The sequence below is a fragment of the Puma concolor genome, chromosome D4, assembly GCF_028749965.1.
Source record: "Puma concolor isolate L17-30 chromosome D4, mPumCon1.1.hap2, whole genome shotgun sequence".
NCBI classification, from domain to species: domain Eukaryota; kingdom Metazoa; phylum Chordata; class Mammalia; order Carnivora; family Felidae; genus Puma; species Puma concolor.
Window position 1 is genome coordinate 81,926,780 of NC_141679.1, and position 24,611 is coordinate 81,951,390.

General features: G+C 44.6%; 1 protein-coding gene across 7 annotated transcripts in view; it reads right to left on the minus strand.

The window, feature by feature from the left end:
* TTLL11 (tubulin tyrosine ligase like 11) overlaps window positions 1-15,149 on the minus strand; it is a 240,147-nt gene extending 224,998 nt beyond the window's left edge. For 6 of the 7 annotated variants that reach the window (XM_086683912.1, XM_086683911.1, XM_086683910.1 and 3 more), the window contains exon 1: window positions 14,377-15,093. In XM_086683912.1, the coding sequence (XP_086540038.1) occupies window positions 14,377-15,078 (702 nt within the window). In that variant the 5' untranslated portion in view covers window positions 15,079-15,093. Of the gene's footprint in view, window positions 1-14,376 lie in introns of all 7 variants that reach the window. The other variant, XM_086683916.1, reaches the window with a different exon arrangement.
* Between the last annotated feature and the right edge of the window lie 9,462 nt (window positions 15,150-24,611).

Consider the following 24,611-nt stretch of genomic DNA (forward strand, 5'->3'; position numbering starts at 1 on the left):
TAAGCATATGGCATTTTTTCAACATCTTTATTGAAATATAATTCACATGTTACACAATTCACCCATTTAAAGTGTACAATTCAACAGTTTTTAGTATAGTCATGGAGTTGCGTGACCATCACCACAACCGATATTAAGACATTTTCATCACCCCAAAGAGAAATCCTGTACTAGCAGTCACTCCCAACTTCCCACCAAAAGGCTCCCCAGTCCCTAGACAACCACTAAACTATTTTCTCCATGTAGATTTCTCTATACTGAACATTTCATATAAACGGAATCACATAATGTGTGGTCTCTGGGACTGGCTTCCTTCATATAAGATGTTTTCAAGACTCATCCATGTTGTAGCATGAAATCAGTACATTTCTTTTTATGGCCGAATAATATTCCACCATATGGCTATACCACATTTTGTTTATCCATCAGCTAATGGACATCTGGTTGTTTCTACTTCTTACCTATTATGAATAACACTACTATGAACATTAGCATACATGTGATTTAGTGAACATATGTGTTCATTTTTCTCGGGTATATACTTAAGAATAAACTGCTGTGATGTAGTAATTCCATGTTTAACATTCTGAGGACCTGCCAAACCAGTTTCCAAATGGCTGCACCATTTTCCATTCCCAGCAAGAGCGAGGGCTCTAATTTCTCCACATCCTCGCCAACACTTATGATTTGCTGTTTTAGACATCCTAGTGGGTCCAAAATGGTTTCATCGTGGTTTTGATTTTCATTTCCCTAATGGCTAATGACGGCATGTGACATTTTAATACAGCCCTTAATGTGTCCTTTTCTTTTTTAATACCAAAGATATTTTGACAAAACCTAAAAAATAAAGAAATAACCTATTGGAATTTTCAGGAGTTTCATTACCCAACTCTACATGGAATGCTTAATTAAGCCTTACCCCGTGGGAAGAAGATCCAGTAATGGAGTAAAGAGCTACATGTGGGGAGATGGTCAAGGGTAGACAGAAGGCCAGGCATGTCTACTCAATACGTTATTTGAAAATTTAAAAGTGGCAGGCACCTAGATGGCTTAGTCAGCTGATTGTCCAACTTCGGCTCAGGTCATGATCTCACAGTTCAAGAGTTCGAGCCCCGCATCAGCCTCACTGCTGTCAGCCTCTCAGGGCAGAGTCTGCTTGGATCTTCTATCTTTCTCTCTCTGCCCCTCCCCAACTTGTGCTCTCCCAAAAATAAATAAATATTTAAAAACGGAAAATTTTAGAGTGGCTTTACATTTTTATGTGACTATTTCAATTTAGATGTAATGACTACACAAAAGTAGCCATATCAAAATGCGCTGCTTTCAACTAGGACTGAACTAGAACTAGAAGTAGTGAAGACAGGGGAAAGATTCATCTGGTTCACTCTCTTCCCCAATATTTGTCATCACATCCTTCAAAAGTAAGTACTTGTAAGAACTCTTATATGCTGCTGCGAAAAAACTGCTACAATTCTTGGAAAGCAATTTAGCAATACATTCCAGAAGCCTGAAAATACACATGCCCTTTAACCCAAATGTTTTATTTCTGCAAAGTTTATTTTAAGAAAATAATATAAAATGTGGAGGGAAAGAACTCCAGGAAATTTTTTCACAGAGGAATCAATCTAAACATTGAATAACACGAAAATAAATAAATAAATAAATAAATAAATAAATAAATAAATAGGTTTCCTGAATGAGATTGTTTTTTTGACAATTAAGATGACATTTCTGAAAAGTTTGTATAGCACAGAAAAACATCTAAATTATAACATGGGCATTAATGTTAACAAAATAAAATTATATCAGCTTTGTAAAACACTGACATTAATCATTATCAGCTGAAGTATTTTGCGTGTGTGTGTGTGGTTTGTTTGTTTGTTTGTTTGTTTTTAGAGAGAGAACGAGAGTGCAAGCAGGGGAGAGGGGCAGAGGGAGAGACAGAGAGAATCTTAAGCAGACTCCACACACAGCACAGAACCCAATGAGGAGCTTGATCCCACAACCCTGGGATCATGACGTGAGCCGGAATCAAGAGTTGGATGCTCAACTGACTGAGCCACCCAGGCGCCCCACATCAGCTAAATTTATGCTGAAGAGATGCTGGAATGAAATGCTTCAAAACAAAAATAGTAATTGCAACTCCATGGTTGATTATAAACTTTTTCTATTTTTTTCCAAAATTTTAATGTTTTTTTTTTCAATATATGAAGTTTATTGTCAAATTGGTTTCCATACAACACCCAGTGCTCATCCCAAAAGGTGCCCTCCTCAATACCCATCACCCAATCTCCCCTCCCTCCCACCCCCCATCAACCCTCAGTTTGGTCTCAGTTTTTAAGAGTCTCTTATGCTTTGGCTCTCTCCCACTCTAACCTCTTTTTTTTTTTTTCCTTCCCCTCCCCCATGGGTTTCTGTTAAGTTTCTCAGGATCCACATAAGAGTGAAACCATATGGTATCTGTCTTTCTCTGTATGGCTTATTTCACTTAGCATCACACTCTCCAGTTCCATCCATGTTGCTACAAAGGGCCATATTTCATTCTTTCTCATTGCCACATAGTACTCCATTGTGTATATAAACCACAATTTTTTTTATCCATTCATCAGTTGATGGACATTTAGGCTCTTTCCATAATTTGGCTATTGTTGAGAGTGCTGCTATAAACATTGGGGTACAAGTGCCCCTATGCATCAGTACTCCTGTATCCCTTGGGTAAATTCCTAGCAGTGCTATTGCTGGGTCATAGGGTAGGTCTATTTTTAATTTTTTGAGGAACCTCTACACTGTTTTCCAGAGTGGCTGCACCAATTTGCATTCCCACCAACAGTGCAAGAGGGTTCCCGTTTCTCCACATCCTCTCCAGCATCTATAGTCTCCTGATTTGTTCATTTTGGCCACTCTGACTGGTGTGAGGTGATATCTGAGTGTGGTTTTGATTTGTATTTCCCTGATGAGGAGCGACGTTGAGCATCTTTTCATGTGCCTGTTGGCCATCCGGATGTCTTCTTTAGAGAAGTGTCTATTCATGTTTTCTGCCCATTTCTTCACTGGGTTATTTGTTTTTTGGGTGTGGAGTTTGGTGAGCTCTTTATAGATTTTGGATACTAGCCCTTTGTCCGATATGTCATTTTCAAATATCTTTTCCCATTCCGTTGGTTGCCTTTTAGTTTTGTTGGTTGTTTCCTTTGCTGTGCAGAAGCTTTTTATCTTCATAAGGTCCCAGTAGTTCATTTTTGCTTTTAATTCCCTTGCCTTTGGGGATGTGCCAAGTAAGAAATTGCTACGGCTGAGGTCAGAGAGGTCTTTTCCTGCTTTCTCCTCTAGGGTTTTGATGGTTTCCTTGTCTCACATTCAGGTCCTTTATCCATTTTGAGTTTATTTTTGTGAATGGTATGAGAAAGTGGTCTAGTTTCAACCTTCTGCATGTTGCTGTCCAGTTCTCCCAGCACCATTTGTTAAAGAGACTGTCTTTTTTCCATTGGATATTCTTTCCTGCTTTGTGAAAGATTAGTTGGCCATACGTTTGTGGGTCTAGTTCTGGGGTTTCTATTCTATTCCACTGGTCTATGTGTCTGTTTTTGTGCCACAAAATTTTAATGTTTTTAAAACTGAGTTTTAAATAAAACTAACAGTCAGGCTCAAAGCCCAGGCCTGTACAGTATGACTGAAGTAATTAAGTAACTTCCAATGGTCTTCTTTATTTCTAGGGGGCCACGAAATCATACTGTATATATTGATTTTATTTAAATGTTTATTTAGTTATTTTTGGGAGAGAGACAGAGCTCACGCACAAGTCGGGGAGGGGCCAGAGAGAGAGAGGGGGAGACACAGAATCTGAAGTAGGCTCCAGGCTCTGAGCCATCAGCACAGAGCCTGATGCGGGGCTCTAACTCACAAACCATGAGACCATGACTGGAGCTAAAGTCAGACGCTTAACTGACTGAGCCACACAGGTGCCCCCATATTCTATTTAGATGGGCAGTGTGGCCATGGGAACAAGACCCAGCCTGAGAACCAGGAGACCTGGAGTCTAGTTCTAAGCTGTATGTCACTTAACACCTCTGAAGGGTGAAACAGCTGACACGCAGCCAATCCTCACTGGGCAATGGCTCTAACATGCAGGTTATATATGTCATTAAACACACATTATTAAAATGGGACAACTACCCTAAGAGACAAGTCTGATGCCCCATGTGTCAGAACTAATAAGTGGTGGGGATTCAAACCCAAATCTAACGCCATACAATACTGCCATCTATCAAACAGAAGCAATGAAGTCTACCTACCACACTCACTGCATAAAGTAAAAGTCAGCTTAGATAAATGTATGTAAAAGTTCCACAAAAAACATCTAGCTCCATTGAAAATGTAAGACCCTAAAGTTCTCCACACAGCCTGTTAATTCACTAGAAGGTCTTTTTTTTAAATTTTTTTTAACGTTTATTCGTTTTTAAGAAACAGAGAGAGATAGAGCCCGATGCAGGACTTGAACCCACAAATCGTGAGCCCATGACCTGAGCCAAAGTGGGACGCTTAACTGACTGAGCCACCCAGGCGCCCCTAGAAGTTTAATAGCACCTGAAGATAAAGTTGTCTATGTTTTGCCTTCATAAGCTAACAAGTCAGTAATAAATTAAGGACTGTTTTTAGTGAATAGGAAGGAAACATTTTAATTATCATAAGGTAGATTATGCAAGGCAAATGATTATCTATTAGATGTTTAAATAATCAACAGGGGAAAGGCTTACAACACATAGGAGACAAAAAGCGACTATCCATGATATTCATAAATAGGAAAAACATAAACATAAGCAAAATATAAACGTAAACAACCCCAAAGATAAATGAACACTTAAGAATACATTTAGGCATTTCACAGACGAGGTAGGACAAATGACTAGGAAACATACAAAAAGTCCAGCCTCATTGACAAGCATAGAAATGTGAGTCAAAAGAACATATGTTTTACCTGTCAGTTCGGCAAAGACTTAGAAGATAAATAGAAGGCAGTATTGGAGAGGAGATGAGAAGAGGGACACCCTCAAACACTGCTGGTGGCAATTTGATGGTAACCATCCAAATACAATGTGCATCTACCCTCTGACCCACCAAGTCCTAGGAATTTATCCTACAGAAGCATTTGTACAAATGAACACTTAACGTCTGAACAGTGATGTGTATTGTGCCTTTCTTTGTAATTGCAGGAAAAAATGTGGAAACAATATCCAACAATAAATTTTATGATGGTACATCCAGTCGACCATTAGATTATTTTTAACATGAAATGAACCTATGCTTGCTAACAGAGAAAGATAGCCATGCTAAAAAAAAAAAAAAAAGCAGTTGCCAAATACTATACATATTGTGTAACTATAGCATTTAAAATAAAATAGAAATTGCCAATATATATATATATATATGTGTGTGTGTGTGTGTGTGTGTGTATATATATATATATATATATATATATATATATATATATATATATCCTCTTCATACCCTCATGGTAGGACCGCACATCCCAAGCCCTGTGAAGTTAGCCATGCCATGTAATGCTTTGTGAATGAAATGTAAGCGCAGTCATTTCTGGGTAGAAGTCTTAAAAGGCAGTGCACAATTTGTACATTCCCTTCCCCTCAGGGACTCAATGAGGGAGGTACTGAGCTAGAAGCATGGGTCTCTGAATAACCAAAATGATGATAGCCCCGTCCCTTCCTTCCCACCAACTCTCCCTCCCTCCCTCCCTCCCAACCCGCGTTGAATCCCTGAGTATGAGCAAGAAATGAACTTTTGTTGTTATTAAGCCACTGATATTTTGTGGTTGCTTGTTACTACAGTACAATTTACTTGTCCTGACACATGAGGGAATAAGAAAAAAATCTGGAAAGATGCAAACCAAACTGTAACCATGGCGTTGCCTTTTAAAGAGTTAGAAGGGGGATGGGGTGGGGAGTGGGGAGTTGGAGGTTTTATTTTATACACTTGGGAACTGTATACATTTCTATAAGTACATATTGCTCTAGAAAATTGAACAAACATATTTGTAAATAATCTAAGATGTCCAGAAAATTTAGCATTGGTGCTTTTTTAGATTCCAATAAACCACAGTTCCGACACAAAGAGAAATAAAACCTCCCTATGAGCATAAGGAACAAAACAGGAAAACTGTCCTTCATAAGAGTTCTAGGCAGATCGACAGAAGGACTTCTCAGAAAAGTAACATTCTACTGAATAGGGATGACAGGCACGGGAGAAATGCTGCCCTATTCTACCAGCTCCATTAAGGATGAGGTTTTATGATGACACAGAAGCAGATGGGGATAGAGAAAGGGTCGTCAGAACTGCCTGCTAGGACTTACAAAGGCATTTATAAAAATTACTAGATAATGGTTCAAACACATCCAGGGAAACAAACATGCACACAAATGGCAGCCAAGGCAGCTGTTACAGCAAGGCACGACTTGACGTGACGTGAAAGGAGAGATGTTAGCCCATCTGGAATAGAGAAACATGGTTATTGTTCTCTCCAGCAAAAAAGGAATCTGTGCGGAGGGATCTCAGGGACATAACTTGGCTGCAGTGGAGCAGCCACAAGGAAGGGAGGAGCTCAAAACTAATTAAAGGACAACAAGGTTATTTGCCTGTTCACACCACCAAGTTTCTGTTATAAAATGTAATTAAGATGTCATGGAAATTCAGTGGAGAGAAGGGCAAACAGTATTCCTAGTGTAAACACTGGCACTTTAAAGATTTTCTGATTTAATCCTCATAACAACCCTACCAAGTATTTTATGCTCATTCTTAGAGATGAGGAATCTTGGGCTCAGAGAGGTAAAGCAAGTTGTCCAGGGTCACAGAGCCAAGGTTCAAACCCCTGTCTGGCTATAGTCTTTCCAGAGTCCATGGGGAGGACTATAGGAATGACAGTAAAGAATAGGAATGATAGTAAAGGGTAAAGAAATCGGCCCAGAAAATCCACATCACTTCCACACAGCTAATGGGTATATTTACATACACGATCTCAGTTCTCCGTGTGAACTCAAATAGCTAAAATAAGCTTCCTGTGGTGATGTATAATAATTAATACACCAAAGTATGAGGTAGGTGCCAGGTTCAGAATGGAGGCTTTAAATTTTTCAATTAAATTCACAAAACCCTAAAAGTATAACTGATTTAAACAGAACTTTAAGGGGCGCCTGGGTGGCTCAGTCGGTTGAGCGTCCAGCTTCGGCTCAGGTCATGGGCTCACCGTTCGTGAGTTTGAGCCCCGCGTCGGGCTCTGTGCTGACAGCTCGGAGCCTGGAGCCTGCTTCGGATTCTGTGTCCCCCTCTCTCTCCGCCCAACCCCTGCTTGTGCTCTGTCTTTCTCTGTTTCAAAAATTAAAACTTAAAAATAAACTTAAAATAAACTTAAAAAAAATGTTTTTAACAGAACTTTAAGTCCATGTTATTTTAAACATTTTAAACCTAAACTACATCACCTTGATGTTCATTTAAAATGTAACTGTTGGGGCACCTGCGTGGCTCAGTCAGTTAAGTGTCCAACTCTTGATTCGGCTCAGGTGATGATCTCATGGTTTGTAAGATCGGGCTCTGCACTGACCACATGGAGCCTGCTTGGGATTCCTCTCTCTCTCTCTCTCAAAATGAATAAGTCAAAAAACAAAATATATATATTAAAAAATGTAACTGTCCCTTATCCCCCAAGAGCTTTGTATGTTTTCACTATTTGCTATAGTCTGTCACAGAGCAGGTCTCAAAATATTTATAACATGATTCAAATAAGCTGGTCATATATGTTCTGGTTAAGCTGTAACCTTATATATGCAGATTAAATTCTGTAATAGTTTTTTTTTTCTTTTTTTTTTAAATAGATCAGGGGCACCTGGGTGGCTCAGTTGGTTAAGCATCCAACTTCGGCTCAGGTCATGATCTCGCTGTCCCTGAGTTCAAGCCCCACATCAGGCTCTGTGCTGACAGCTCAGAGCCTGGAGCCTGCTTCAGATTCTTTGTCCCCCTCTCTTTCTGCCCCTCCCCCACTCAGACTCTGTCTCTCTCCATCTCTCAAAAATGAATAAACATTTTAAAAAAAATTTTTTAAGTAGATCAAATAACCCACATCTGCAATTGCTCAAAGGATGAAAAATATAAAATAACATTTACTCAATATTGACAAGTGTGTCAAACATTGGGTTAAGGCAATTTACATGCATTCCCTTATTTAATGTCACAAAAATTCTGCACGGTAAGTATCACTTGCCCGTTGTTACAGTTCAAGAGATTGAGGCTCAGATTCTATATTTAGTACATGGTTGGTCACACAAGTCATTAGTAGCGAGGATTTTCACTTAACTGTCTGAATCCAAAGTCCATGCTAGCTAGCTCCAGGACACAACACTTCCCTTCTAGAGAAAAAGGCACTTAAAGAGCAGGCAGTTACTATTACAATATGTCCTTGTCAAAGAATAGATTTAAAAGAGAAAGAGAATTATTGGATTTTTGCATTCAACTTCCGCTGGCTCAAAACCAGAACCCAGAATGCTACCAAAACTGAGGCTATCTACAATAGAGGGTATGCTTACATAACCTGGGAAACGGTTCTGACAATTATTGACCACAAAAACCAAAATTTTAATTTGTACTAGCTATAGAACTTGAATGTGAGCCCCTGGAATTTGTTGTCTTTTAAAGGACTATTGAAGGTGTTCGTGTGGCTTCATGAAGCTATTACATATACCATGTTGTTCAAACAACAGTGGTAGTGAATTGTGATTTTTATGGAAGGACAAGTTCAACTGGCAAAGGGAAAATTCTGGTGGACTAGGCATTATAATGACATGTCTGTTGAAAGGAGAGCATTTGATGAAAGAGGATATAAACCGTTCTTAAATACCATGCTGTTTTTAAAAAATGGAACATAAATTGCAAGGACTATCATTGAAACAGGAAAGGGAGGTAAGATTAAACTATATAATTTTTCATTTTACACCGCACCTTCCAGAAGGAATGAGATACAGCAATTCATACAGCAGGATCACATTCTATAGAGGAGCAAGGCAACTCAGCTAGTCAAATGGCACCCAAATAGCTTCTTCTCTGTGGGCAGCAGCAAGATAGGATTTGGAAGGTACAGGCACCAAATGTTCCCCCTGCCAGGTAGGATATATTTCAGTGTGTTTTATTTTAAGTCCTATTTGCAATAGCACTCTCCTGGTTCTGAGCAACTCCGCTGTCATTTGAGAGTTATGAGTCAGACAAATGGGAGCGTTAAGAAGTGGAGAATTATAAAACACATCGGCAAGTGTGCTTTGGAAGAAGACAGACTACTATATGAACCCTGGCTCTCCCTCTTACTTACTGTGCCCGCCTCAATTTCTTCACTCAGTATCTGGGACTACCAATAATAGAATAACTACTAGTGGGGTGTATTTTAGCAAATGATTAGCAAAGAAGACAGTATAGGATTGTACACTGGCTATGAGCACAGGCCCTGGATGGCTTTGCCACTTGTTACCCGTGTGGCCTTGGGCTAGCCCTATATGAAACTCTCCCCGAGCCTCAGTTTCCTCATCTGTAATTTGGGAATGATAATAGGATCTACTTCAGAGGGTTGCTGTGAAGACTAAATAAAATAATCCATAGTAAATGTCTAATTTTTAATGAACATAAAGCGCATAGTATGATGCCTAGCATATAACAGATATTTAATAAACAGTAACTGATATTATACCTTATAAACAGGACAACATAATAAGTATACACATGCTGCAGAAAGGCTGGATAAATTTCAGAAAATAACACATGATTTGGAGTCTCTGAAACAAAGAACTCACACTGTAATAGATCTTGGGACAGGGGCTTATGCAAGGTGTTATCAACAAAGGTCCTTCCATCAAATCTCTGAGCGCCCTCGCGCACGTCAGCTAGCTGGTGTCCATGGCACCACTGTGCACGTATACACAACCTGCAGCTCCAGGGAGGGCAGCTATTCTCCTTGGTGTCTTTTCCCTAGGGTTTCTTTAATGATGGTGTCAAAACTACAAAAGAATACACAGGAGGATGGGGAGAGAGGCTCACACAATTGAAAGAGGACCATACAATTCCATAAATATTTATTGAGCACTACTGTGAGCCAGGAAAAATCCCTCTCTTTCATGTGGGCAACTTCAATAGCGACTCCATAAACCTGATTTTGCTATTCTAAGATAAACTTTCGCCTTATCTGTAAGTTAACAGGGCCAACATTTGTGAATTTTCCTTTGAGAGGCAAATTCAACATTGTGGACATGGTTGGATTAGACCCGACCAGAGTAGATACAACTGAAAACAGAATCACCAGAGAGTTGGCGTGGTTCACCTGGGGCTGAGAGAGTGGGCAAGAGGAGCTGAGTTTATATATGGCAAGATTCTGTGATCACATTCAGGCAGGAGCTCAAGCTTCCTGGCCTGGCCTCCGACGTCCTCCATGATCTGGCTTCTTCATCTCTCCCGCTTTCCCACGTGCTCCCTAAGCATCATGCACACAAAATCCCACCCTGCACACAAAATCTGATCCATCCTCCCTGCCTTGTGCCTATTCTGTATGGAATGGCCATTACCCATTCAACTCCCAGACTGGACCCGCCATTGTGTGCATGTCTTTCTCTCAAGCCAGAAGCTGCTGGAGGGCAAGGAGGGAATCCCACTCACATCCGTACGTGTAACTCCAACCCAGGGACTGCAGATAGAGATCCAGTAGGAAACAGTGAGAAGAGTCCAGAATGAAGGCTGGTTTCAAACGGAATCTCTGTTTCAAATGCTAGCTTACTAGCCACTAGCAAATGCCACTTACTAGCCATATGACCTTGGATAAGTTCACCTCTGTGTACTTCAATTTCCTCTTCTGTAAGATGGAGACAATGAGGCACTTAATTGGGTTGTTGGGAAAATCAAATCACTGTAGATACATAAAGCACTTGGAAGAGTGCTTGGCACAGGGTTAAGAGTTATGTAAGGCTTCATTATAGCTGTTGATGTTTGCTATCCTGGTTGTTAAATGTGTGTGTGATAAAAAAAAAAAAATGAAGGGGGAAGGGAGACTGTGTCCTGTAGCCAAGCAAACGTTGAATTCACATGCTGGCTCAGTGCTGCCCTGCTAAATGGACTGTCCGGTGCCGCCCCTCACTGTGCACTTTCAAAGGAAACACTGAGCTTTCACCCTGGCTGGTGTTCATGACCTCATTTCTTACCTGGGCTCCCCGTCCACCCCAGCCAGTCAGGTACTCTCAACTCCTGCGGCAACAGCACCGCACGAAATACAAAGGACACCAAGCCTTGTGTCCCAGCCCTGGTCCTCAGACACCAATGCTGAGCATTACAGATGATCTTGTCCAACATCACTCCTGAAACATATGGGGAAACTGAGGCCTGGAGAGGTTGTGTCTGTCTACGCTTTGTTAGTGACTGCTTTTCATGCAGTCAACTTTATGGTAGGTACTAACAATACTAAAATCATAATTAAGGCTGGAAGGGACTTAAAGTTTACCTACTCCAGTACTTTTCAAACTCCACATTCTAGAGTGTCAAGATGAAATGTGAGCTCTGTGGCAAGTATTTCATTCATTCATCTGGTAAATATTTATGGAATACCTATGATGTACCACAAGTCAAACACCACTCCTGTCCTCAGCACCTCACAAACTCATAGGGAAGAGTGACATTAATAATCACACATCTAATAGGAAAGTCCTGTTGTGACTGAGTTTGTTTTAAAATATACCAGAAGGGGTATCTCCACTTATATGCCAATATACTTTCTGGGCGAGAGGAAGAAGGCGAGGTTGGGGCGGTGGGGGGAGTTACAGGTAATGCCTGGCAACTGCCCACTCCACTGGGTTTACCAGCACCAGGGTCTCATGTAGACTAACATGACATGATGTCACCAGAGAGCCTGGGAACCACTGAACTAGCCCAACTCACCCCCATTGAAAGACAGGCAAACTAAGAGGCTTCAAGAGTTTAACTCACTGGTCAAACCAGCATAGTCGATAAATGGAAGAACCTTAAAATCTTGTAGTGGCTCACACAGCCTTCCAAAAAACAAGTCCACATCCCACAGCATGGCCTGTGGTCTGTCCCCCGCTCCTTTCTCCAGCCTCACCTCACCACCATCCTGCCGCCCACTCACCTCCAGCCATACTGAGCTACATGCAAAGCCCCAAATGTGCCTCTGCTGTGCCCATACTATGCCCTCTACCAGAGATTCGAACTCAATGGCCCTAAATAACTCCTACTCCCTTTCAGCACTCAGAACTCAGCTCACATCTCTCTCCTCCAGGAAGCCCTTCGTGAGATGGCCCTCTTCTTCTCCCACAGCACGTACACCTTTACATAGGGACAGGGAAACACTCATCACACAGCGTATCCATCCATTCAACAAGTATTTATTGAACACCTTCTGTGTGCCAAGCACCTGAGGATATGGCAATAAATAAAACAAAGCCCCTGCCCTCGTGGGGCTTACATTCTAATGAGGGAATAGGTAACAGAGTGTCAGGTAGAGTTTTGTGCTATTCGATAAAAGAAAGAAGAGGAACGGTTGGTGGAGGGACAGATTGTGGGGGAAGGCTTCTCTGAGGAGGAAGCATTTGCTCAGAGATGGAAAGTGACAATAAGACATGCAAATACCTGGGAAAAGAGCATTTCAGGAAGCAGCAGCAAAGACCTTCTAATCACTGCAATGATTTCTTTGTGTTTTTTCCCTACTGAACTGTAAGGTCCTTGAGGGCAAGGGTTACATCTTAAGCATCTTTGATTTCCAGAGTCAGCACCCACAGCAAACACCCGTGGACCGAGTACCTGAACCTGGCATGCATGCCTGCTGGTTTCTGAGTCCATCTGGTTCCATCTCGCAAGATCTAGCCAGCTTCATGTCTCTCCCTCCCACAGCGCTAAGCCGAGAACAGCTCTCCTTGCCTGATTCTCAGCCTTGCCTGACTCTGTGGCCTGGTTTCAGTCCCTGGATTCTCTCTTTATTAGGACCATGGCACTGACAAGTTCTCCAATTTTATCTTGTTCTGGCCCAGACCTGGGACCCTGTCCAGAGCTGGGAGCCTCCCTCCAGGTTTCCTAGGCATGGAAGTCCTCCTCTGAATCCCAAGCCCCAAGCCTGGGGACCCTGACACCTGGAGTCAGACTTCCCCAATGGCTAACCCCTCCCTACCTGGACGTCTGCCCTGCCTGATTCTTGTCTTCCCTCCAAACCACACGTCTCCTTCCTGTTGGGACATCAACCCTCTGACCTCATCAATCCTTTCTGCGGCCATCTCTCCATATGTTCCAGCTTCATAAAACCATTCCTGAATGTCTGCCATAGCCAAAGCACAGAGCTAAGCACCTGAGTCTTTCACGTCACCTGCTGCGGATTCCTGTTACACCAGCAGACCATCTGGATCTAAGTCTCTAGACTTGACTGCCCTAATCACAATCCCAATATTCCCGAAACCCTGTTTAAAAAGCCTTAGAAGCTGAAAATAAAGTCAAATGGCTTTATCCACTCAGCCAACTGCGACAGACACTCCTGGGTGTCTTTGGTGCTTCATTCCAGCCCCCACTAGGTCTAAAATGGGCTCAGGGAGGAATAACCCATTCCTTCATCCACCCTTTCAGCCACCGCTCATTGACACATGCTATAGCCACATGCCAAGGCCTAGAATGTAAAATACGGTTCCTGCACTGATGATAATGGTGGTGGTGGTGATGGTGATGGTGACGGTGATGGAGGAAGAGAGAGGAGACGGTGCTAAGATTAGTTACCATTTATTGCACACTTGTGCTATGCTACAATAAGCAATGAGTCTTCTAATACTAACAAAACTATGAGACACTTATTAGCTTCGCTTTACAGAGAAGGAAATAGGCTTAAGAGGTGAAGCGACTTGCTCAAAGTCACACAGCTAAGTGGCAGGGTGTGGTGAGAACCTAAGTCTGTCTGCCTCCAAAGTACAAACTGTTCACTGCTATACAGTTAAGTGCTGAGCAAACAGAACTTAAATGAAGAAGTGAAAGAAAGAGTCCCGGGCCCCGAGGACTCAAAGCTGGTGCAGGAGACAGACACATATAAATAGGCTAAGATCTACAATGCAGGGGAGTGCTGATAGGTAGAAACCAGAGCTGTAGGGGAGCCAGGGGAAGAAGCTGTGGCTAACTTGACCTGGAGCGGGCTGAAAGCCTTCTGGAGGAAGCGACTTTGGGGCGAGGCTTTCAAGGATGAGCACTTGGAGCCTGGCGCTCGGCAGGAGCTCAGCCCTCAGCCCTGGCCTGGGCCGCGCCGGGTCCTCCGAGGTCGAACTGTCCACCCTCCCGCCGTGCCCACGCGGCCGGGCCAGGCCTCACCTCCTTCCACTTGAGCTGGCGGATGCTGATCTTCAAGGCGTCCAGGGAGGTCCTGGCCTTGGAGCTGTCCACAGTGACGGGCCGCTGGGAGTGGTACTCGTCCGCCGCGCGGCCTGAGCTCCGTCGGCCGCCCCGGCCCTTGCTCCGGGGCTTCCCGTGCGGGCAGAGGCCCGGCGCCCGCGCCGCCTGCGGCTTGGCCGGGGGCAGCGTGGGCGGCGGCCGCGGGACAACGCGGGCGTCCCCCTCCTCGGCCGCGCGGGGCTGCGCCGGGGCCGGGTCCTTGGGCTGCTCCTCTGGCGTCTTGCGTTCCGGCTCCCCGGCCGCGCCCGAGTCCACGCGGACCTGCTCCGCCGCAGCCTGCGCTTTGGTCACGGCCACCGCCTCCGCCTCCCACCGGGCCGCCAGCTCCCTCTCGGAGCTGCCCCGCTGCATGGCGCTCAGGGCCGGTGCCAGCGCCAGTGCCACCGCCGCCGCCGCCGCCGCTCCGCCGCCCCGGCCCGCGACCAAACTGCCGCCGCTGCCGCCGCTGCCACGCGCTCCCCGCCCGAGCCCGTTGCCATGATCGCTCAGGCTTGGGTTGACAAGGGCAGTCGCCGCCTCGGGACGGGGCCCGGGAAGGGACAATCGCCGCTCGAGCTCCCGCGACCTCATAGGCGGCGGCGCCCACGTGATCGGGCCTGTCACAGAAACCGCGGCGGCCATCTTGGAAGAGGGCGGAAAGCCGCCTGAGCCCGGCCGGAGGGAGGGCGCTGGCTTTCTGACGGAGCACAACTTGGAGAAGCAGAAGGTGAGAAGGGGTGTGCTAAGGTGTTGGGCACTTGTGGGACTCCTGAGCCTGGGAGCTGCGGAAGAGAGACGAGAATCTCAAACTAAGGGCCCACTTGACCCTCCCCCCTACCCCGTACACAGTCGCTGGGATAACTCCCAGTCGGAAGGGGCAGGCAGAACCTCACCTGCTGGAGGGAACTGCACCGTCGGGAATCATCTCTATCTGATGATGGACGGGACGAGTCCAGGCCCTGGGGGATTAGCTGTCCGCTTAAAGAAACACCTGGCTGGCCCTGGGAGAGCCCCAGACTGAGAAGGGAGACACCTTTCCCTGTTCTCAGAGAGCGCCCTATGGGATGGAGAAGCCCTACTCATTCCCAGTCAACTGGAGGGCAGTAACACTGCTTTTCTTATTATGTCACTTTTCTTTTTATTGTGGTAAAATAAACATAACATAAAACTTACCGTTTTTACCTTTTTAGGTGTGCAGTTCAATGGCATTAAGTGCGTTCACATTGTTGCGTGAGAACTATCACCAACAACCATTCCTGGAACTTTTTCATCTCAGACTGAAACTCTGTACTCATTTAAACCATAACTCCCCGTTCTCCCTCCCCCCAGCTCCTGGCAACCAGCATTCTGCTTTTTTCTCTATGAATTTGACTGCTCTAGGGACCTCATTACATATGAGTGGAATCATACAATATTTGTCCCTGTGTGTCTTGCTTATTTCACTCAGCGTAATGCCTTCACGGTTCCCCCGTGTTGTCGCATATCTCAGAATGTCATTTCTTTTTAGGACGGAATAATGTTTTTGCTGCCTGTATCTACCACATTGTCTTTACCCATTCATCTGTCAATGGACATTTGGATTGCTTCCACCTGTCGGCTATTGAGAATAATGCTGCTATGAGCACGGGTGCACAAATCCCTTTTCAAGTCCCTGCTTTCATTTCTTTTGGGTTGCAACATATCTTTAAAGCCAATGCAAGGAGAGGATTCTCCCTTCTCACCTTAGGGAGTCACATTTATTGTTTTTTGTTTGTTTTGTTTTTTAGGGAATGCAGTTGGGAAGGTTTAACAGCATCCCAGAATCCCAGACTAAAGACCGTATCATAACTACTCACAGGTGGCCGCTCTTCCTTATTCATCTGCCCAGTCTCTTGGTTGGTTGGTTGGTTGGTTGGTTGGTTGGTTGGTTGGTTAGTTGGTTGGTTGGTTGTTTTGGCCCAGAGATTCCCCACGTAAATAAACTGCCTTGAAATACACCAGCAATAAATTCAAGAGATCAAAACGTCATTTTAGCAGCAGAGGGCGCTCTCATCTCTTTCTCTGGAGGCCATCATAGCTTTATTTCAGTGTTGTAGTTATGTGACTGCCTGTGCCTGAGTTATCTGGGGTGCTTATTTAGAATGCAGGCTCCTGAACCCCAACCCCAGAGACTTTGATGCAGAACATTTGGGTGGGACTGGGAGTATGTATGTTAAGTTAGCTCCTCTGCTGATTCTAAGGCAGCCAGGGGCAAGCACCATTGATCTGGCCTACGTCAAGTCTTCTGGAGATCCTTGGAGCTGTCCGTGGTGCCAAGGAGAATGCCTCACCACTCCCCAATCTCTCTCCACCAACCTACTCCCTCTACCAAATCCAGGGGTACTGCCTTTATTCAGTCATTCATGCATGAAAGTTGGAGAGACTTAACTTATTCCTCTCCCCAGCCTCCTAAAACCATTCCATCTCCAAGTCTTATACGTTTTACACTGAAATGTCTCTCTCATCTTTCCTCTTTTATCTATCCTTATTGTCATTGTCCCAATTCAGGCCTTTAGCCTGGACCATTGCACCAGCCTCCTCATGGGTCACCCTTCATCAGACCCCACTCAGATGTCTCCATCTTGGATAAGCTTTCTTCAGTGCCCACAAGCAAGAAATAGTTACTCTCTCCACTCTTCTACTGACATACATGATAACCCTCTACCCTGGTCTGTCTGTCACACTGTAGAGAAATCTTAGCCTCCTCCGTTAGTCTGGGAAGGAACATGTCTGGTCTGATTCATCTCTGTATGCCATTTGCAGGGGCTAGAACAAAGAGGTCCTCAGAAAGTAGTGTGAATGAATATTTTTTATTTTATTTACTTTTGAGATGGGGGTGTGTGGAAGAGAGAGAGAGGGAGAGAGAATCCCAGGCAGGCTCCATGAGATCATAACCTGAGCCAAAATCAAGAGTCAGATGCTTAACTGAGTGAGCCACCCAGGCGCCCTGGAATGCATAATTTAATAGTTGTTTTCCACTTCATTTGCCAAATCTGGAAAGGCCATTCCATGCAGAGATATTCATGTGCATTTGGCTTTGAATCTCAAAGATCTTCTGCCTAAGGGACTTTGCACATGCCCTCCCTTCTGCCTAGAACACTCTCTAGAACTCTGCCTATCTCTCCTTCAAGATTTAGTGTAAATGATACATCTACAGAGATACCTGTGATTTCTCTATCTAAATCAGATCTCTTCAGATGAAAGAACAATACAGGAGAGAAAAACAAGAAGAATCACAAGGCAGTATACAATTGAGTGCCAAATAAGGCAAGGAGTGAAAAAATTGTTTAGGAGTTCAAGGAATGGAGAAGTTACTGTGAATTAGAAGGCTAGACAAGACTTCCTATAAGAGATGGAATATAAACTTTGAGTCTTCAAGATGGTGTAAGAATGAGATAGATAGAAAGTAGGTGGGGTGGGGTGCCTGGGTGGCTCAGTCAGTTAAGCATCCAACTCTTGATTTCAGCTCAGGTTGTGATCTCACTGTTTGTGGGCTTGAGCCCCACACTTAATCAGTTAGGTATCCAACTCGATTTTGGCTCACGTTGTGATCTCATGGTTCATGAGCTTGAGCCTCATGTCAGGTTCTGCACTGCGTGGAGCCTGCTTGGATTCTGTCTCTCTCCCTCTCTCTCTGCTCCTCCCCCGCTCACGTGAGCATGTACTCTCTCTCTCTTTCAAAATAAATAAACTGTTTTTAACAAATTAAAAAAAAAGAAAAGAAAGTAGGTAGGGTGGCCATTCCAGAGGCTGCGGGCAGGACTGCCATGTGCAGTCACGCAGGTGGCCCAGGAGGCCTCAAAAGGGCTGGAATCCAACTTGTACTCTGCCCACCAAGCTCCAGCCATTGAGGCTTTGTCCACTAGAAGGGAACACCTTCCCCAATTGGTTCAAAGGCTCCCAGGGCTAGTGGAGGTCCCGTACTGAGAGGACAGTGAGGAAAAGGCACTGTACAAGTAGACTTAAGAAGGGCATAATCATGTCTCTTTGGGGGGCAGGGAGCAGACCACACTGGTTGAAACACAAGCCTTAGAGGAAGGGAGGACAGACAATGAGGCCCATTTGAGCTCATTGTCAGGCCTTTGACCACCTTGGTAAACTCTGACTCCTCCAGAAACTGTGTTAGTGGAAAGTCCAACCCCAAATGGGACTCCTCAAAGAGAAGCTTCAGTTACAGCTGCTGAGGAGCAAACAGCAGGTTAGAATTAGAGACTAGGACAACTTCCAGAAAATATAAAAATGTGTTAAAAAATAGATCCCCTCCCACCCCCCCATAGTTCTCTCCTTTTCCTTCACAGCACTCAGCACGCTTACCGTGGGGATCTTGCTTGTTTGTTTATTTGACGTGGTCTGTCTTGCTGGCCAGAGTCCAAGTGCCTGAAGTGTAAGGTGCTCACTGTTCTTGTTGACCACTATATCCCAATGCCTAGTTCAGTGCCTGGCAGAACTATTTCTTGAATGAATGAATGAATGAATGAATGAATGAGTGAGTGAATGAATGAATGAATGAATGAATGAAAAAGTAAATCCAGATATTCAATAATAAGGAAATCGTTAAGCAAACCATGGCAAGTGCTGTCAATGACAGCTTTAGCCGCTTAGGAAAATGTTGATGATGTAACTAACACTAAGCAAACTGGTGCAAGCATTGCAATTAGAATGCTGAAAAACCCTTCTGCGTACACAGGGCCTGGAAGAATACGGAGACAAATGAGGACAGCTGTGGTGCAGGAGGCACGAGATCTTGGTTGAAATTTGCCTCTCCATTTGGACCAACTATATCAACCTTGGGGTCTTCATATCCTTAGACCCAGAAGTCCATCCCACTTCCAGAGGTTTCCGCTGTGAATCAGAAAGGCAGACTAAACTTTCCATGGTGATATGTTACCAGGAAAAACCCTCTCTGCCCCCGGCACTGTGCTGCGTATTTTATATATGCCTTGCCATCTACATACAGCAGCCCTGGGATAGGTCCCATCAGAAATCCCATTTTACAGATCAAGAAAGAAATTGTTACTCAGAGAAGGCACTTGCCCACGTCACGCAGCTAGTAAGGGGTTCTAGCTCAGCATGGTCTGACACTGGCACCCGGCTCCCAACACCCACACTAACTCCCACACCAGGACTTTGTGCACAAAAATATTCAACATATGGAAAGGAAGAGAAAAAAAATAGAGAAACCAAAAACCAAACCCTTAACTATAGAGAACAAGCAGATGGTTACCAGAGGGGTAGTGGGTGGGGGGTGGAGGAAAGAGGTGAAAGGGATTAAAAAGTACAATGATGATGCACACTGACTCATGTAGAGAATTATTGAATCACTATATTATACACCTGGAACTAATATAATGCTGTATGTTCATGATACTGGAATTAAAAATTTTTTTAAATTAATAAAAGCTAAAAAAAAATACTCAACAAATGTTTACACATAACTGAACCCATATGTATGTCTATGTATTTGTATATAAATATATATACACGCTAATCCTCAGCCATGTGAAAATTGTATGCAGAGAAAAACACGAAGCAAATATGCCAATATAGTAATAGTGTTTATCCTGGGTGGCGGAATTAGGAGGACTTCGTTTCTTCTTTATTTTTTTCTATATTTTCCAAATTTTCTGCAATGAACATGCATTGTTCTGATAACTGGAAAACATATAATTTTTATTTTTTTTTTCAACGTTTATTTATTTTGGGGACAGAGAGAGACAGAGCATGAACAGGGGAGGGGCAGAGAGAGAGGTAGACACAGAATTGGAAACAGTCTCCAGGCTCTGAGCCTATAATTTTTAAATAAAATAAACATTCTTTGATTGTTCTATCACTTGCAGCAAGTCCATTTCTGGGGAGACAGGAAGGAACAGTTCAAGGGAGAGGGATGTAGGCAGCTTGTCCTCCAGGTATTAGTTTCTGTCCTGTTAGTATCAAAGACCACCGCCAGGGGGCACCTGAGGCCTGGTTTTTGCAGAGGCTGAAGCGGGATGAGGTACAGGAAAGGCCCACAGCAAGGAGCTTCTGAGTAAAACTCAAGAGTTCCTGCCTGACTCTATTTGCAGACACACTTTTGCACCACTTGGCTTTTGCAAGTGTTGCTGTCTCTGCCTGGTGCACCCCCTCCACACCCACTGACCCCTTGTATGGTCAGCGAGCTGTTTGTCCTTAAGCCTCAGATCCCAAATCTCCTCTCCTTTTAGAAACGTGGTGATAGGGCACCCAGGCGCACCAGGGTTCACTGGAACAGGGAGTGATCAATCTCAATGAATGAGTAGGGGCACCTGGGTGGCTCAGGTGATTGAGCGTCTGACATCCGCTCAGGTCATGATCTCACGGTTCTGAGTTCAAACCCTGCATTGGGCTCTGTGCTGACAGCTCAGAGCCAGGAGCCTGCTTTGGATTCTGTGTCTCCCTGTCTCTCTCTCTGCCCTTCCCCTGCTTGTGCACACGCTCTCTCTCTCTCTTGCACTCTCTCAAAAATAAGTAAACCTTAATTAAAAAAAAAAATGAATGAGCAGAAGACTTCATGTGCAGTTTGGGGTTAACTATTTCTCAAATAGGTGGTTTCTTCTTGAATAACAATACTAGCCATTGTTCACTGTGCACACATGTATGAGCAGGGACATCAGTCTTCTCCTGCTCTTGGACTAGGACTTATGCCTTCAGCTCTCTTGGGGCTCCAGTTTGCCAACTGTAGCTCTTAGGACTTGTCAGCCTCCATAATCACATGAGCCAGTTCCTTATAATCTATTGGTTCTTTTTCTCTGCATGTAAACAGTAATATGTATACAGAAAGTTCTATGGATTTTCATGAACTGACCACACGCATGTAGCAACAACCAAATCAAGAATCAGAACATCCCCAGCACCCTGGAATCTCCCTTATGTTTCCTTCAGTCATCCTCCCCCAACCCCAGGGGAGCCACTTTCCTGACCTCTAATGATATAGATGGATTTGTTTAAAATATAACAAATTTTAACTGACTTCAAGTTTTTAATGAATCCAAGCCATACATGCACTTGGTGCAGAGAGGATCAGAATGGGGAATTGTCTTCAAATACAAGGGACAGTGGGGTCCACAGTGGGCAAAGTCCACAGAGACTGGGGCTCTGCTTCATGGCAGGGCCTCGAAAACTTCACGTGATGTCTATCAGATGAGCATGTCTTCCCCCCCCCCCGCCCGACCACCTCATGTCCAATGCTGTGAGCAGGAGTGGGGTGGGGGTGGGGGTCCTGGAGGACAAGAGGAGGGAGCCTGGCAGAGAGCATAGCTGGAGGAAAGGCCCCCGAGTGGTGACCTCAGAATTCAGGAGAGGGATAGGGTGCTGATGGGTGTGGTAAACACATGGGGAGGTTGGCAGATCATGTTAAAACAAGCTTCTTCCCATAATCATGGGGATCCCTGGGAGGCTTTTAAGCAGAGGAAGGACACAGATCTGTGTTTCAGAATGAAGACTCTGAGCAGTGAGAAGAAGTAACTAGCATAGACTGAGCTAGACACTGCTCTAAGCCCTTGATATGGGTTATTTCATGCTCACAGCAACCTAGTAAGCAGATAGTGTTGGTATCCCCCATTTACATAGCAGCAATCAGCCCAAGAAGAGCGAGCTAGTGCCTGACCTCATACAGCTGGAAGGGGCAGAGCCAACTGTGGCCCAGAGCCTGACCCTTAACCTCACTTAGAAGACGGGTGGTCGGCAGGAACAGAAGTAGAGAGACCAGTGAGGTGTCTGTTGCAGTTGAGCGGCCAAGGTGACAAGATGGGGGTGGGGGGTGGTCCATGGGAAGAGAGCAAGTCGTGAGGGGACTGGGGAGATTCCTGCTGTTCATACCACCGCAGGGTCCCTTTCTCTGGGCCCCAAACGCTGGGCCTGGGCTCCCTCTCACCAGCTTGATTCTGGGGGTCCTGGAGACCCCTAGCCGCCTCCTCCTTAACCATCCCCAAAGACTCATCCTTTTTATGCTTTCAGTCATCCAAGGAAGATGCTGGGGAGAGGGCAGGGAGTCTGGGGTCTCACAACCCGGGTCTCTGCACTGAGGATCCTGACCCTCTGTGGGAGGATCTCCGGAAGCCCTGGGGTTCCTGCCTCCCTCTAGTTATCCTCCCAAGGATGCACGGGGCTGATCCCAGCTGTCTCCAGCCTCTTCCCCTTCTAGGTCTCTTTCTCCAAGCATCCCTCTTCTCTGCCTTCCATCCCAAGGCCAGCATCCCCTCACTTCAGGTGGGGGAGTGGCCACTAGGAGACCTCTAGAATAGCAGCACCCTCCCATGGAGCCCCTGTCCTGGGAAACCTCCTAGAAAAGCCTAGGTAAGGCAGGTGCCAGGAGGGTAGCTGCCCCTGGTGGACAAGGGGAGGGGGAGAAAATGGCTCCAGGGAGAAAATTAAGCGCAGAAGGAGGCCTGATCTTGTCTGCCCCAAGAAAAAGGAAAGGAGGGGCACCTGGATGGCTCAGTCAGTTGGGCGTCCGACTTCGGCTCAGGTCATGATCTCACAGTCCATGAGTTTGAGGCCCGCGTTGGGCTCTGTGCTGACAGCTCAGAGCCTGGAGCCTGCTTCGGATTCTGTGTCTCCCTCTCTCTCTGCTCCTCCCCTGCTCATGTTCTGTCTCTTTGTCTCAAAAATAAATAAAAACATTAAAAAAATTTTTTTAAAGAAAAAGGGAAGGAGGGAGGGGACAGAGGGAGGCAGGAAGGAAACTAAAATTTGCTCAGCAGTTCCAATATTGGGACAAACCTTCATGTAAAGGTGACAACGTTCTATAGTCTAGAGCAAGGGTCAGCAAACTTCTACTGCAAAGGGCCATATGGTAAATAGTCTAGGCTTTGCAGGCCTCCATCGCTGCTCTGCCCTTCTAAGGAGAAGACCGCCCTAGACAATATGTAAATGAGAGGGCTAGCATGACTGTGCTCCAATAAAACTTTATTCACAAAAACAGACAGAAAAGATGCTCAACAGTATTCGCCATCAGGGAAATGCAAACCAAAGTCACAATTAGATACTATTTCAGACCCACTATGATGGCTATAATAAAAAAGACAAGTAAATATTAGTGAGGATGTGGAGAAACTAGGAGCCTCATGTATACATGGTCTCATATATATGTGGCCTCATATATACGTGGTCTCATATATACGTGGTCCAATATAAACCGGTGTGGCTGCTTTGGAAAACAGTAGGGCAGGTCCTCAAATGGTGACAAACACAGAGGTACCATGTGACCCAGCAATTCCACTTCCAGGTACATTCCCGAGAGAATTGAAAGCACATGTCCACATGAAAACATGTACATGACTGTGCACAGCAGCAGAATAGTCCTATGCAGAATAGTCCCCGATGGAAACAACCCAAACATCCCCCGACCAATAAATGGATAAATAAAATGTGGTATTTTCCATTCAATGGAATGCCATTTGGCATTTAAAAAAAAAAGAGTGGAGAAATAAATAACACAAGAAATTTCTCAGTGTATAATGACATGACTCTCCAGGAATTACTGAGAGCATGCTTTGCCAAAATGAGGGGGTAAAGCAAAACAGAGGAAGACATGAGATTCACAGAGATTTGTAGCAAACAGAAAAATTTTAAAGGAAGTTCAGATCCATGAACCTTGAAAACATTATGCTAAGTGAGAGAAGCCAGATGCATGCTGTATGTTCTCATTCACACAAAATGTCCAGAACAGACAAATCTACGAAGAGAAATCATGGCGTCTGAGGGCTGGGAAATTTGGGACACATGGCGACTGGGGGCCAAAAGATGCAGGGTTTTTTTTTTTTTTTTCTGGTTTGTTTGTTTGTTTGTTTGTTTGTTTTAGGATGATGGAAATGGACAGTGGTGATGAATACACACATCTGAATGAAATAAAAATCAGTGAATTATACACTTTAAAAAATATGAATTGTGTGGTACATGTCATATTGCAATAAAACTTAAAAAAAAAATAGTGAGCCAGATTCTTCCCACCAGCCATAGTTTGCTGACTTCCGATGTAAAACAGAGTGGCCAGACTGGGATGGAATTTTCGCTCTTTTTTGTGACCTCAGGCACACTTTATACGTTGCCTGTCCTCTGCTGTCCTCATCTGGAAAGTGGATCAATAATAGTGCCTATATCAGAATGTTGTTGTAGAAATTAAGCGAGGTGAAATCTGTAAG